The sequence below is a fragment of the Pelodiscus sinensis genome, chromosome 3 (assembly GCF_052426305.1).
Source record: "Pelodiscus sinensis isolate ZL-2025 chromosome 3, ASM5242630v1, whole genome shotgun sequence".
NCBI lineage: Eukaryota > Metazoa > Chordata > Testudines > Trionychidae > Pelodiscus > Pelodiscus sinensis.
Genome location: NC_143054.1, coordinates 157,380,534 through 157,396,133, shown reverse-complemented (window position 1 = coordinate 157,396,133; position 15,600 = coordinate 157,380,534). Strand labels below are relative to the sequence as shown.

At 42.7% G+C, this 15,600-nt stretch overlaps 1 protein-coding gene across 5 annotated transcripts in view; it reads left to right on the top strand.

The window, feature by feature from the left end:
* SUSD4 (sushi domain containing 4) overlaps positions 1-15,600 on the top strand; it is a 124,322-nt gene that overhangs the window by 67,060 nt on the left and 41,662 nt on the right. For 4 of the 5 annotated variants that reach the window (XM_075925257.2, XM_075925256.2, XM_075925258.2 and 1 more), the window contains one exon: positions 13,053-13,232. In XM_075925257.2, coding sequence (XP_075781372.1) covers positions 13,053-13,232 — 180 coding nt within the window. The remainder of the gene's footprint in view (positions 1-13,052; positions 13,233-15,600) is intronic. The other variant, XM_075925261.2, reaches the window with a different exon arrangement.

Here is a 15,600-nt window from a genome sequence, read left to right as displayed (position 1 = left end):
ATGTTGCCATGAAAATATAATTCATTTCTAATGGTACCATAGATATAAGCTAATCAGAGGCATAAATCAATTATTATTTATTACATGTATATGCATAATTAGAGGATGAAATAGGCATGGCAAGCACAATATATGTTTACTTTAAGTATTTTAGAATTTCCTGTGGTGAAACCAACTTCATTTTTGTTATCTGTAAATATGTTCTGTTTAAAAATGTATATTTGGTTCTAAGAAATTGGGACACTGTTACTTTTTCTTCCAAGATGTTTGATAGAAGCAGGATTAGACTATCCAATTGCAAACATTAATTTTGGCTAAACATGTGTCCAAGTAGTACACTACGTATGATTCCTTTCACCAAGTATATTAAAACTATCTCTTCTTTCTACAATTGATTTTTTTGTTGTTGTTCAACAGAGATACTATAATCAAGAGACATAAAAAGTGTCAACAGGATTTAGTGTGAATGCTTTACCTCCTGTGAAACTTCATAAATAATATTTGGCTGGCAATGTTATCTCTTTATTATAATAAAAACTGTGGGGCAGATATTCAGCTGGTGGAGTCACACTGATTTACTCTAGCCAAGCAGCTTGCCCTGTGTATTGAGGAAGATTTTTTTTTCTTCTGCTGTTTGTTCTTTTTTCCCCCTAAGGTCTGGTCTACATTAGGACCTTAGTCCGAAATACCACACCCCCCAAGTTGAATTTGTAAACGATGTGTCCACACTTCCAAGCCCATTATTCCAGAATAATGGGCCATGGAATTCAAACTCTGCAGTCCTGTTTTTCATGAGGAATAACACTATTCCAAAACTTGTAAGTCCAAAATAACATTAGTGTGGACACCCTGGCACTGCTAATTCAAACTTATTGGCTTCCCGGAGGTATCCTTCAGCTCCCCAGAGTGTTTCCTGTGGCTCTGAGTCCTAGGTAGCGCGTCAACATTAATTGAGCCTGCCTCGGACTATATTCGATTCTTCCCTGTAGTGAGGACACGGAAGTTTGAGTTTATAAAATCGAGTGCCTAGAAGTTGAACTTAGTAAATTTGAAATAATCTCTTACTGTAGACATGGCCTAACAGTATACCTGTTGGCTGCGTCTACACTGGCATGATTTTCCAAAAATGCTTTTAACTGAAAAGTTTTCCATTAAAAGCATTTTCGGAAAAGCACATCTAGATTGGCAGGATGCTTTTCCGCAAAAGCACTTTTTGAGGAAAAGCATCCGTGGCCAATCTAGATGTGGTTTTCCGCAAAAAAGCCCCGATCGCCATTTTCGCGATTGGGGCTTTTTTGCATAAAACAGTACTGTGCTGTTTACACTGGCCCTCTTGCGCAAATGATTTGCGCAAGAGGGCTTTTGCCTGAACGGGAGCAGCACAATATTTCCGCAAGAACACTGACGATCTTACATGAGATCGTCAGTGTTCTTGCGGAAATTCAAACGGCCAGTGTAAACAGCTGGCAAGTTTTTCCGCAAAATCAGATGATTTTGCAGAAAAACTTGCCAGTCTAGATGGCCAGTCTAAATGGGATCTGATTTTGCTCCCCTTAAAGTCAGAGACAAATTGCCCATTGACTTCAATGAGAGCAGGGTTGAATTTTATTTGTTAAGACTCCCTTCACGTAAAAGAAGGTAAAATACCATTACCTAGATCTACAGATCTGACTCAAAAGAAACAACTGAAAACTATATGGACTGTAGAATCTTTTATTGCACAGGTCATAGCTATGTGAGCAAGATTTAGCCCAGCATCTACAGTAACAGCAAATATATCATGCAGGAAAAAAACCTTTTATATTTTTCCAGTTGTTCTGAATCACATGTTCTATGCATGAAATGTACGGAAGCCCATAATTTTGGATGATAAAATTGTATCCTGGTTTCATGTTATTTCGGAGCCATGATAACTGATCCTTTTGCAGTCACAGTCTGTTCATCTACAAGTTTGACATTGTTACCCTGGGCTTGAATAAAAACATCAATTGGTTGGTGCATTACCAAGCCAATTTCCCCTGCTTTTAACATCTGCATTTTCAAATCAAAAGCTATGATTGGGACACATCCAGCCCACTTAATTAACCTCATTAACAAGAGGTCATACAATTGTCCTGTATTTTGTTACAATTGACATGTACTTCTTTTGCTGATATATATATATCTAGGTTTCTGTTATTTCCATTTTAACTCATCTGATGAAGTGGGTTTTGCCCATGAAAAATCATGATTCTATATATTTTTATTAGTCTCTAAGGTGCCCCAAGACCACTTGTTTTTCAAGTTACAGACTAACACGACTACCCCTCTGAGTCTGTTCTCGGTACTTTTTCTTTTAGTAATTCTCATTAGTAGTATTGTTTTTGTTTTTTGTTTTTAATAGAATGACATGAGAGTTTTGTTCCATTCCATTGTCAATGCAGGAAATTACCATCTTCCCAGGACAATTCAATCCCCATTTGAAAGACACTTTTGTTGTGTGATGCTTTGCACATTTCATGCTGTGGCAGAAATAATCCTGTAGATGTGACACAGTAAAATAGCAGAGGTTTTTTATTTCACTGTTTTATCACCAGCAAAATAGTTACAAATAAAAACTCTGCCACAGTTTAACAGCGCAAATGTTCATATGCTTGCATATTCAGTTCACCTGGCATTAGCATACATGTTCTCTGGCCAAATGAGGATTAGTGAAACAATGCAAATGGAATGACAATGGAAACAATTATTTTTAAAACGAGCAATACAGCTAGGGGAAAAAAGACAGTATCTTGTAAAAATGTATTTCTTGTAAACATTGCTACGTGTTTGCTTGGGGATTTCTTCTGCATATCTCTGAAACAGTATATGTATTTCTTGTTGCAACCGTTACACTAAGCATTAATATGTTTTTATTATATTAATAAATAACAGTTTATTAGAATTCATGTATGAAATTATGCCCCTATAAGATAGCAAAAACTCCCATTAAGTTCATTGGAGTCAAGATTTCACCTCATGTGTGGGACAGAAATGTGATGGGCTGAGTTCCCAAAATCTCACTAGAGGAGATCATTAATTTGCAGCATTGGGTCATTAAATAGCATTGCCTGTCATGGCCTTAATGCAGCAAAAACTGAATCAAAGAATCATAGAAGGTTAGGGTTGGAAGAGACTTCAGGAGATCACCTGGTCCAACTCCCCTGATTAGACTACTAATGTGATTAGAGTAAAGCATATGCTTAAGGCCATTATTTTTGGTCTGGGGCCCAAGAGCATAAGGCTCTTATTGAGGAAAACAGCTAAACCATATGCTTAAATACTTGACTGGTTAGGATGATTTCCTGAATATTAAATACTGTACTATAAAAGAACAGAATTTAGCAATTAAATTTTAGATGATATAGTTCATCCCCCTGCCAATGCATATTATAGCCTCTGATTCAGAATAACACCTAAGCACATGTAAAACTTTATTCAGTGGGATTTAAGCAGTTGTATATATGCTTTCCTGAATGGGGAACTTAGTCACTAGGCAAGTGAATTGTAGATTGATAGGCAATACAGTTGCATGGCACATTTGGAGTGTAATTGGGAGGAGTTCTAACACCTTTTGGGGTTCTCATGGCATCTGCATCACAGACATTTTCTTCTTTAATGATATGTGTAGAAATTTCAAGCAATTAGTGGTGAAGCAGGCTTTTTAATATTTTTAACATACATCATTATAGCACAGCAGAAGGTGAAATAATTTTTGTGTTAAAAGCACTACTTGACTGTTTAAGACAGATGTTGATTACTATATTTGCCACTGTGCCTTATATAAGTTTCAGGTACTGCCACCTGGACCATTAAAATAACTGTTTTTCTAATGTTCTTCGTATTAAAACTTTAGCATCAATAACTATTAACATATCACAGTTGGTTTTAAATTTAACCCTAAAAGTCTGACATTAATAGGACAAACTTAAAAAATAACAAATAGTCTTGCAGCTTTTTAGAGACTCTCAAAATTTGTAGATGGTTTAATGAGTTTTCATGGGCACAACCCGCTTCTTCAATGGGTTGTGCCGAAGAAAACTCATGATACCATCTACAAATTTTGTAAGTCTTTAAGGTGCTTCAAGACTATTCATTATTTTAAAAGTTTTTTCAGTTACAAACTAACACCGCTACCCCTCTGAAACATTAATAGGACAAGTTATATATGTAAAATTATTTCTTAACAATTTGTAAAAAAATCTGAAATTGATATTTGTTTTGCTGTTTAAAAAACTATGAAATGTAAATCTATATAAAAATTTCTTCATTTAAAGTGAATAAGTTTACCAGGAGATTTTCAGTCAATTGATTTGATTAAATAGACCTGCCATTTCCTATTATGGTGCAGATGATCTTAAGTGTCAGTGCAAGGACAAAATCATATGACCCAGCACGATGCTGTACTTGATAAATGCACTTGTCAAAAATCTATTTACTTAGTATTATCTTGTTTTGCTCTGCAGTGTGTGATGCATGTTCTTCCCTCAGTTCCAATGGGGTTATGTACATAAATCCTGAGGCATCAAGGTGAGAATTCTGTATTTACAGTTAAAGAATAAGTGCTATATTTTCTACATCTTAATCTTCTCCCACTGCAATATGTTGCTAATGAAACTACCAGACTACTAGGAACAAATGCTACCTACTTCCTTTCAGGCTGAGCGATGGTTACAGTCCACTTTGGGATGCTCTATTGTGTTGCAGACTGAACTCTCTCACTTCAACGCTCCCGTACTGTCGGTTTCCTTTGAGAGGCTTTCCATGCCTATCTGTCCCAGGGGGAGAGAGGATGGTATTGTGGTTAAAACAGGAAATATGAGTTCAGTTTCCATCCTTGACACAGACTTCCTGTCTCTGTGCCTCTGTTCCCTATCAATGAAGTAAAGATGACAATATGTTCTTCCTCACTGCAAGTCAGTCAGGTCTGGTATAGTCTCACTGTTAGTCATATTAAACACAGCTCTTTGAATGGTCCAAATGGAAGTACTGGAAACTTACATAAGGCACCATAACAATTAAAACAATGCATATATGTCTTAAACAGTCAAGTAGTGCTTATAACACAAGGATTATTTCACCTTCTGTTGGGTTATAATGATGTATGTTAAAATATTAAAGCCTACATCAGCACTAATTGCTCAAAATTTCTATGCCTCTCTCTCTCCCTGGCTGCAAAAGCAGCCAGAGAGAGGGTGATTGGCGAGTATAGTAAGCAGTGGCTGCAGTCCCCTACTTTCATTAAAGAATAAAATGTCTGTGTAAGCGGGGTCAGGGTAAACTCTATCCTGATATCTGGTGGTGAACTGTGGCAAGTGGTGCAAAAAGACTTCAGGGGCTGAGCGCAATTTGCATAGACACACCCACCCTGTCTAGTATGTGCTCACAGCAGCCCAAATGGTCACTTTGGCCACTGTGGGATCCCCCATCTCTCTGTTATTGAGGCAGGGGGGATAAAAGTGTTGTTACCCTGATTAGGTGAATCAAGGACAATGGAATGGTGGAACTGTTTATGACAGAGGGATTCGCCATAACCTAAGTAGCACTCGCTAGACAAGGGGCATGGGTTCCAAACCCAGTCAAATTGAGAGAGGTTGGGGACAGGTCTTTGTACCTGGTGGTGGAGCCCTGTCTGAGGACCTGAACAATGCCGATTGCACCCCCCCCCCCCCCTCTCTCTCTTTCCACTGTGGAATATCAGAGTTAATTTGGATTCCATTAGGAGTCTAGTTGTAAGCTGTGAAGTTAACTTCACTGTGGGCTAGTGGCGCGCTAGCACTAAGGCTCCTTTGTTATGAGCTGAAATCACTGTGTGCTGCGGATGCTGAGGGGAGCCTGGTGCTGTGCTGCGGACGAGAGCTGAAATCAATGTTGCTGAGGGGAGCCTGGTGCTGTGCTGCTGGGCTACTAGCAGAGCAGCTTGCAGAGGACAACCAGCAAGTGCAGGCGGACAGCAGAGCGGTTTGCTGGGATGACCGGTGAGTGCAGATGGACAGCAGATGCAGCTGGCGGGGGTGACCTGCGAGTGCAGGCAGACAGCAGAGCAGCTAACAGGGAGGAGTGGCAGCAGACAGCCAGCGGAGCAGTGGCAGGAGCAACCAGCTGGCACCCAGGAGTGTGGACTGAGATGGCGGAGCCAGACAGTGAAGGCAGCTCACTGGACGACAGGCCACCGGACCACGTAAGGTGCATCGATCCCCACCCCTCCAGGTTGGGATGGTGAAACTCTGCAAGGTGAACTTTTGAACCCTGGGGCGGCACTGACCCGGGGCAGAGACTTTTGGGGTTTGGACTTTTGGGGGATTTGTGGCTGGGGTTTGGACTTTTGGGACTTTTGGGGGATTTGTGGCTGGGGGGAGGGCCTTTGCTTGTGTTTGGTCTGTAAATCCGAGTTGTGGTGTTTCTACTATACTGAGGCTCTGTGCTTGCGAGAGGGGAAGAATTGCCTCTCTTGAGGCACCCAGAGGTGTATGTAAGATTTCCCAGGTCACTGGGTGGGGGCTTGAGCCGGTGTTGTATTACCTTGTTGGGAGGAGACCCCAAGATACTGAACCCGGCCCTTGCTGCTATTTACTGGCCTGGCAGAAGGGTTACATCTGTATAGTGCCTATCACTACAGGGCACCAGTCTCAGGTGGAGCCTTGAGGCACTGTTGTAATACTACTAGTAACAATAATTAACAAAGAATAGGAATCCCTGATGTCTGCAGAGATGTCATCTCTCTACCATCCACAGAATTATCAAACCAGCTCTGCCAACTTTATAGCACTTGCAGGCCAAGTTTTTCCATAGATTACAAAAATACAACTTACCAAATAGGAAAATGTAGATACTTTTAAGGAGACACTGTCAGGATCAGTTAACCCCAAACTGAACACATTCTTAAAAATGTCATTCCTGTCATGCTTCCCTCCTAATCCTGGAAGACCTACATACATGCCCCTGAACAAGCACTGCAGCATAGATAAAATCCAAGCTGCTCTGGTGGGCAGTTCTATAGTAGCACACTTGGAACACTGGATTTCTTCACTGTTGTGTACATGTCCTGTTCTCCCTCTGGGCTGTCTTTGTTCACTGTTCTTGGGAGCAGGAAGCAGTTAAGAAATAATCCTTGAAATCTTAATTGAGAAGAGGTTGTATATATTACAATGTTGCAACAGAATGGAACAGACATGCACCTTGGTATGAAAGATGAGCTCCATTTGCAGCTATTGGACTGCTGGATGTTCACAAAGGTGTCTTGCTTTTGCATTGACATATTTCAATTTCCTTTGCTCTCTGTTGGTGGTTAAAGATCACTTATCACATGTGATGTGGTTTATATGATCCAGAGGACTTGCTGAAAAGCAGTGACAGGAACACATTTTATTTTGTCTGATCAAGAAGTCTTTCAATATGGTCACTTTCACCTGTTCCAAATGGAATAGGTGCAAGCTAATCAAGTTTATGGAGGGGGAGACAACAAATTGATTCATGGAAAAAATCTGAACAATGCCTATTCAGATGGAAGACCCTGTTTGTTTGTAAGAATACAGTAGACTGTACAAAAAGATGCATTGTGTGTACCTTCTTCTCTGATTAGCTGAAGCTTACAATACATCTTTTGTTTAAGCCCACCAGAGTGTAGTCGGCCAATAACGGTACAATGAGCAACTGTCACTGTACTCTGCCAACTTCCATCTGAGTAAAATGAGTCAGTCTGCAGCCGTCCTTTGGGATAATAGGAACGAAGACTTTGCAATGAAGCATTGTTATGGGATCAATTTTTCCCGCTTTGAAAATAAACTTTTGTACTTCGTCTCAGTCTCTAGTTGGTTTCTGTCTTTCTGTAGCAGCAGAAAAACACCATTATCCCAAGAGTAAACTGTTCATCACCGTGACCATCTGTGCTGAGCTTCCATCTGCATCAGGCTAAGGATTGGGATCCCCATCTATGTCATTGCATTCCCCAAAGACTTTCACTGAAACTCCTTTGTGGCAGTATTCAAGCCTTGGCGTAAGGCTTTTCTGTTGGGTCAGGACACCATTTTTTACTCCTATGCTCACTAGTTTTCCCTTTTTGGGGGGTGAGGAAGAAGGTTTGGCCATGTTTTTGAGGGAATGTCTGAGTTTTGAATGTGTTGTAGGTTTAACTTCTTGTGCTCTATAAATTAATAATCCTTCTTGCTGCTGTTCCCCTGCAATACCTGACATGATGCCATCATCCATGAATTTTCCAGGCAAAACACCTGGCATATTCAGCACCACTGAAATAGTTAAAGGACATCATTGAATATTTAATTGCTAATTATTTCCAGATGACATAATAAAAGTTTATTAAATAAAATGTAATCCAGAAAGGACAAGTATACAATTGAAGACATGGAACATAAATTTTAAATTGGGGTGAGGCAGAAGTCTCCAATTCTTAAAGCAAGTTATATTTGGTGTTAGAAAGGATCATAGAACAGAAGATCATCTGGTTCATCTCCATGCCATTGCTCAAGGTTTATCTAGTCTAGTTCTAAGCATCTAGGCTTACTTAGAAATTGAACCCCTAGTAAACAAGCAACTTGGAAGCAAGATGTTTTAACATATCTTCTTTGTGGATGACTGACTGATTACTAACATGTAAATTTGAAAATATACAGTAAAACTCCAATTGTTCGGCATCCAGTGGTCCAGCACTCCTGATAGTCCGGCACCAACTGGAACCCGGAAGTGCTCCAGCCAGCCGGACAATTAGAGCTGCTGTGAGCCCCACGGGCGCTCGCGACTGGGAAAGGAAAGGGGAGAAGAGGAGAAGGGTATTATACCCCTGCGATGGGTCTGCCGGAACCTGCATTGCGTCCGGCTGGGGGGTGGAGGATAGGCGGGAAACAGCGTGGCGAGGGGCAAACCCTCCGCCGTTTTCCAGGAAAGCGAGGGAAGCCCTGTGCAGCCACCAGCGACAGGCCAGCTAGGGAAACCCAACTGTGGACCTGCAAGCGGCAACGGAGGAGAGGGGCGAGAGCTAAGTCCCCGAACTTGCCCCGTTCTGGCTGCGTTCAGGCCCGCACCGCCGCCGAGAGTTTTCCGGGAGGGGAGCGGGCTCCCCACCCCCCAGACCGCAGTAGTTATCGCCGAGCAGGGGGATGAGGGGCGGCGCTGGGGACCATCCTGGCAGCACCCCAGCTGCTCTGCTCCATTGCTTCCCCAAGTCCGCTGCTCAGTGATAACTACTGCAGTCTGATGGGTGGGGAGCCCGCTCCCCTCCCGGAAACTCTCGGCGGCGGTGCGGGGCTGAGCGCAGCCGGAACGGGGCAAGTTCGGGGACTTAGCTCTCGTGCCCTTTCCTCCACTGCCGCTTGCAGGCCCGCAGCTGGGTTTCCCCAGCTGGCCTGTCGCTGGCCCTCCACCTTCCTGCAATACGGCGGAGGGTTCGCCCGTTGCTGCGCCGTTCCCCACCCACCCCTCGGAAGCAGCACGGGTCCCGGGAAACCCGTCACTGCCCCCCGCCGGAGTACCTCCCAATACTCCGGCATATCCAATAATTCGGCACCACCTAGGTCCCAAAGGTGCTGGATTATCAGAAGTCTACAGTACTGTCAATGAAATTGGCAGATTTCTCTTGATTCCCTAAAACTTGCAGCTCAAGTGATTTTCAAAACAAGATAGTTCGGCTCTTTATGTAATAGATAGTGTGGGTGAGCATCCCTGGGAAGAGAGAAGTTTTTTGTAAAGCAGTACAAAAACAGATTCATGATTTTTTTATTTGGAGCCTTTTACCCTGTCTACACTTGCACCCTAGTTCGAACTAGGGATGCAAATGTAGGCATTCGAAATAGTCAATGAAATGGGGATTTAAATATCCTGCGCTTCATTAGCATGATGTCGCCGGCGCGTTACTCTGATCAACAGCTATTTCAAAAGTGAAAAGTGCACACCAGGATGCATTAGTTCGAACCAAACCCCTTGGATTGAGCTAACGTTACCCCTCAAAAAAATCCTGGCACGCACTTTCACTTTCGAAACAGCTGTTGATCGGTGTAACGCGCCGGCGAGATCATGCTAATGAAGCACGGGATATTTAAATCCCCGCTTCATTGACTATTTCAAATGCCTGTATTTGCATCCCTAGTTCAAACTAGGATGCAAGTGTAGACCTACCCTAACTGTTCGATCTGACATGATGTTATGTGGGAGTATTTCTCCAAGATTTCCTTTATTCCTCTTTCTAATCTTATTTTATATTTCAGGAGAATAAACTTTGAGTCATGTATACAAGTCTCTCTTAATGTACCTAGCTGCTAACTGTTTAGTATCAATGGAATTTTTTCTGTCTCTTTGTCCTCCCTCCCCTTCCAGCTTCTATTTCATCTATTTATTAAGGCTGTCAATTGACCTGTGTTAACACCTGCAATTAATGCAGGGCAGGATTAATGCGTTAATTTTTTTTAACTCATTAATCACAGGCATTAATGCTGCGCTGCCCCTTTGAAGTGCTGCTCTGGCACTTCAAAGGGGCAGCGCAAGTGAAGCCAGGGATCAGCTGGAGTCGCCAGCTGATCCCCAGCTCCACTGTTGCAAAGCCCCTTTGAAGCACCTGTCGAAGCAACACCTGAGCAGTACTTCAAAGGGGCTTTGCAACATGGAGCTAGGTATCTGGGAACTCCAGCTGATCTGAGGCTCCTAGTGCGCTTCCCCTTTAAAGCTCCAAAATGGCACTTCAAAGGGGCAGTGCAACAGCAGAGCCGTACATCAAGTAGAGTTCCCAGCTGATCCCCGGCTCCTAATGTGCTGCCCTTTGGAAATGCCACTGCAGTGCTTCCAAGGGGCAGCACTGCATGGAGCCCAAGGTCAGCTCTGGACTCCAGCTGATCTCATGCTCCATGCAGCACTGCACTGTTGAAATGCTGCTGCGGCGTTTCAATGGGGAGGCGCATGCGATTAATCATGATTACATTTTTTAATCGCTTGACAGCCCTACTATTTATCTGTATATTTTCTGCTTTTATTGCTTTGGCACCACTGTGTGTCTATGCCCGTGTATTAATTACCATTCTTCTTCATGTTTCATATAGGAAATAAAAGGTTTTCAAAAGTGGCTATTGATTTTGGGGTCAGCCCAGCTTTTGGATATCTACATGGAGATGCCTGAAGGGGGCCTGATTTTCAAAGGGATGTTTTGGACAGTACTGAGCAAATTCCTTTTAAGGCATATCACTTGGGACACCAAAAAAGTGAAGCATCCAAAACTGCTAGTAACTTTTGAAAATCTTGGCCAATGAATTCACACCAAGCCTGAGTCTCAGCTCCTTTACACCAGTTGTGACTCTGCTGACTTCAGCAGAGAGCTGCAGCAGAGAGCTAGCTCTGTCCTCTCTGGAAAGAGGGACATTTTCTTGTCCTTTGGACTAATGCCTCACATACAGTATACACATTTTTGTAAATAGACCTCATGAGTGCTTAAATTCTCAGAGAGAATTTCAGGAAGGCCCCTGTCCTTGCTATAAAAACTTCAGGAGGATGAAAATATTTACCAGAGGCCTGACCCAGGATAGGACATCACTCTCAATTGACTTACCTTATTCAGCATCTCTGTATAATGCACACAGTACGCAGCCTGGGAAAGTTAAGTATTCATGCAAATTACAATGTAATGGCCTGTTTATGGCCAGCCTGTGGACAGGTGTCTGCAAATGGGTAACATGGTGCATTTTTTTTCTGTTTTACTATCTGAGAGTGATTGTAATATACATCACTAAAAGCAAAAAAACAAATGAGCAACTGAATGCTAGCAATGTGGACTTGCTATTGGCTAAACACTGACCGGCTACGTCTACACTGGCCCCTTTTCCGTAAGGGGCATGTAAATTTCACTAGTCGTAGGGAAATGCGCGGGGGATTTAAATATCCCCCGCGGCATTTAAATAAACATGGCCGCCGCTTTTTTCCGGCTTTTAAAAAAGCCGGAAAAGAGCGTCTAGACTGGCCCCGATCCTCCGGAAAAAGTGCCCTTTTCCGGAGGGTCTTATTCTTACTTTGAAGTAAGAATAAGACCCTCCGGAAAAGGGCACTTTTTCCGGAGGATCGGGGCCAGTCTAGACGCTCTTTTCCGGCTTTTTTAAAAGCCGGAAAAAAGCGGCGGCCATGTTTATTTAAATGCCGCGGGGGATATTTAAATCCCCCGCGCATTTCCCTACGACGACTAGTGAAATTTACATGCCCCTTACGGAAAAGGGGCCAGTGTAGACGTAGCCACCATGTTTAAGGAGAAAAAAATAAATATGTGAACCCTATCACACAGCTCTATTCCTAGCATGTAGATGTCAACAGGGTGGGATGAGAGTATGGGGTTAAATGAAGTCTGCTGCCTTGTTGGTGTGCAAATTCTCAGGTAGTAAGGAGATATGCTATTGACCACAGCAATTTAAGCATTAATAGTTTTAGCTGGTGAGGAGCTTAAAATGTAGGTATATTTTGTGTGAACTCTGTAGCACTAATCTGAGTGCACCCTTGTAAATGTAGTTGGTTCTCATTTTCTCTTTCCTTAAATTGCAGGTCTTCATTCCTTACAGGGTATTTGCATTTCCTCTCCCAGCCTCCTTCCCTCTCTCCCCCCTCTTCCACCCCGCAGAATGCTGTTAAGTCTGTCGTCCTGCTTACTACTGCACATGCAGTTTAATTCGTGCTGCGATGGAAGAGGAATATTAAAAGCAATCTAGTTGTGCAGTCTCCATCTGCTTTTATGCAATGATTAGAAATACGTACTTTCATTATAACACATCTGACTCTACAATTACACAATGGGCTATAAATGACTAGGAGAATGAATATTAACTGAATTAAACAACAAATGGTCTGGTAGCACTTTATAGACTAACAAAATATGTAGATGGTGTCATGAGCTTAACTGAATTGATTTTGGACTTTGCAGACTGGGAACTGTTTAACCAGAATAGATATATTACGGAGTGAGTTTTGCTAAAGAGCTGAATTATTGAGCAGTTTGCCACAGGGTTTGTTCTGTTTTGTGTTGGTAACTAAAGTAATAATACATAATTTTTATTAAGTCACAGATTGCCTTGTTCCACATGTTGAAGATGCAGAGGTTCATAACAAGACATATAGGACTGGAGATAAGTTAATAGTCAACTGTCATGAAGGTTTCCAGATCCGTTACCCTGACTTAGACAACATGGTTTCAATATGTCAAGATGATGGAATGTGGGATAATCTTCCTGTTTGTCAAGGTATAGTACACCAGAACACTTTGTTTTATAGCTTTTGCACCTTGTAATAGTTTATCAACACTTTTTCCTGCAACTAAAGAGTATAGCAATAAGCTGACAGCTCCAGTTGTGCAGTATTCTAATGGTACTTCCGCAAAGGCTTTTGGATTTGCTCATCCCTGTTGTTCACTTTTGCAAGTAAAATTCCACATTCCATCATAGCCTTATTTAAAAATATTATGTTAAATTTTGTTATTTATTTGCTAGTCTAAAATCAGTGTTAGTCATATCTTTTCTTTTGATGAAACAAGTTGAAATTCATCCTTGTTATGTTACCACAAGGCCCTTTGAGTCATCTAAATCCATGCACTACTTCGTTTAGTGAAAGAATTGAGCTTTTATACTGATTTTCACTTTGTTAACCCTGCAGGGCCGATGCAACTAGAAGAGAACAAGTTAGAGCCTATTCTGCCTTGTGCATTCTCAACAGAATGGTTTATCAAGTTTTCAATCAGTTGCACCGTGGATAGTGACTGAACACTGTGCAGTTGCATTGAGCCTTTAATTTGGCTAATAGAACCATTAGTACTAGTGATGTGTATGAGATGGGGAAAACACAGCTTGAGATTGTCAGACTTGGGAAGAGTGATTGAGGTTAGGCCACCATTAGAGGACGAGTGTTAAATACCCTGGTCTAACCACATCCCTTTTCTCTTGCATGGGCATGGATTAGTACCTTTAACCTCAGTTTAGCTAATTCAGATTGATCATAGACTCTCCCGGGGTTTGTCCTGACTATATTAATCAAAACAAGAGGTGTTAACCAGCATCTGCACCAAGAGACGGGTTAGGGGTGGCTAACCTTGACCTCATTTCCTTATCTAGACAGGTTTCTGTGTGTAATACCATTTAGGAAATGTACTGTCCTCTGGGGCTTGGAGGTGAGAATGCTGAGCCCCTTTCAGGTGAAATCAGTGTGCATCAGGGGTATCCAGTGTGAGGGGGTGTGGTCACAGAAGACTGCTTGGTGTGCTTCCTGGAGTGCTGACAAAGCCACTGACACTCACCTCCTTGCTCTCTGGGGCTTCTCACTACTGAGAGAGAGGTAGCAAAGGGGGGGAGGAAGGGGTACTTCAAAGTGGTAGCGCCACACAGTGGTGCTGCCACTTTGAAACCCCAAGGTGGTCATTGCAAGGCTGATCTGCGGATCAGCTGTCCGGCGGGCTGCCCCTTTAAAACACCACCTCTGCGCAATCCAAAGGGGCAGCCATGGAGCCCGGGCTCCCTGCGGCATTTCCCCACAACCTGGGCTCAGCCGGGGACTCCCCAGCTGACCCCGGGCTCCTAGTGTCATGCAGTGTAGCATGGAGCCTGGGGTCAGCGGGGGACTGTGAGTCCCTTGCTAACCCCAGGCTCCATGGCTTTGAAATGCACAAGAGCCCCCGCTGAGGACTCTTGTACATTTCAAAGCAGGCACGCCGCATGCAGCATGGAGTCAGTGGGACTTCATGCTGGCCCTGGGCTGTACACCGTGTTCTGCATTCCTCCTTTGAAATGTCCAGCATGGTCTCTTGTACATTTCAAAGGAGGAATGCGGAAGTGCCTATCAATTAGTTGATGGAAAGTCCATTGACTAGTTGACTATTCAGTTAACCACATTTTAACATCCTTACTCACTACCCTCTCCTGCTGGGCCAGATCTCCTGGTCTTCCCCAGCCAAGGCACAGAGTTGAGGTCACCACCCGCCTGTCCCCCAAAGAGCAATGCAGACATTGAATCACCTCAGGTCTGAGGAGAACGTCGTTTTGGGCCTAGCTTCCCGGAAACCAATCCTTAAATGGGATCAGAACCCCAAATAAATAATTCAGAGTAGCCCCCTTTAACTATGAAAGGAGGATGTAAACACTGATTGTTCCCCTACGTAACAATTATTTACACTGGGCTTGATAGTAAATAAAAGTGAATTTATTAAGTACAAGAAATAGGATTTAAGTGGTTGCAAGTGAAAACAGGCAGAGCAAAGTGAATTACAAATTTAAAATAACAAGAAATGCACTGCTAATTCTAACACTAAAAGCTCAGTACAAACCTACCCTAAAACCTACCCTAAAACTCGGTTCTAGTTCATCTAAACCTCCAAGCCAGGGAAGATCATTTTCCCTTCAATCTCTGGTTCATTTACTTGGGTGTGATATGCCAGCCAAAGAAACAAAAGGGCAGCTAGCTTTCCATTGCTTTATAGATTCCACTTTTGTGACATTAATATTGATAGGTTACATGAGGTATTTTGTCCAAAGCATCTTTGAGTGATGCATATTTGTGTCCATAAGTCAATTTCATAAAGCATGGGGAGGGGTGGGGAGTGATACCGTCACATACAGTTAATCT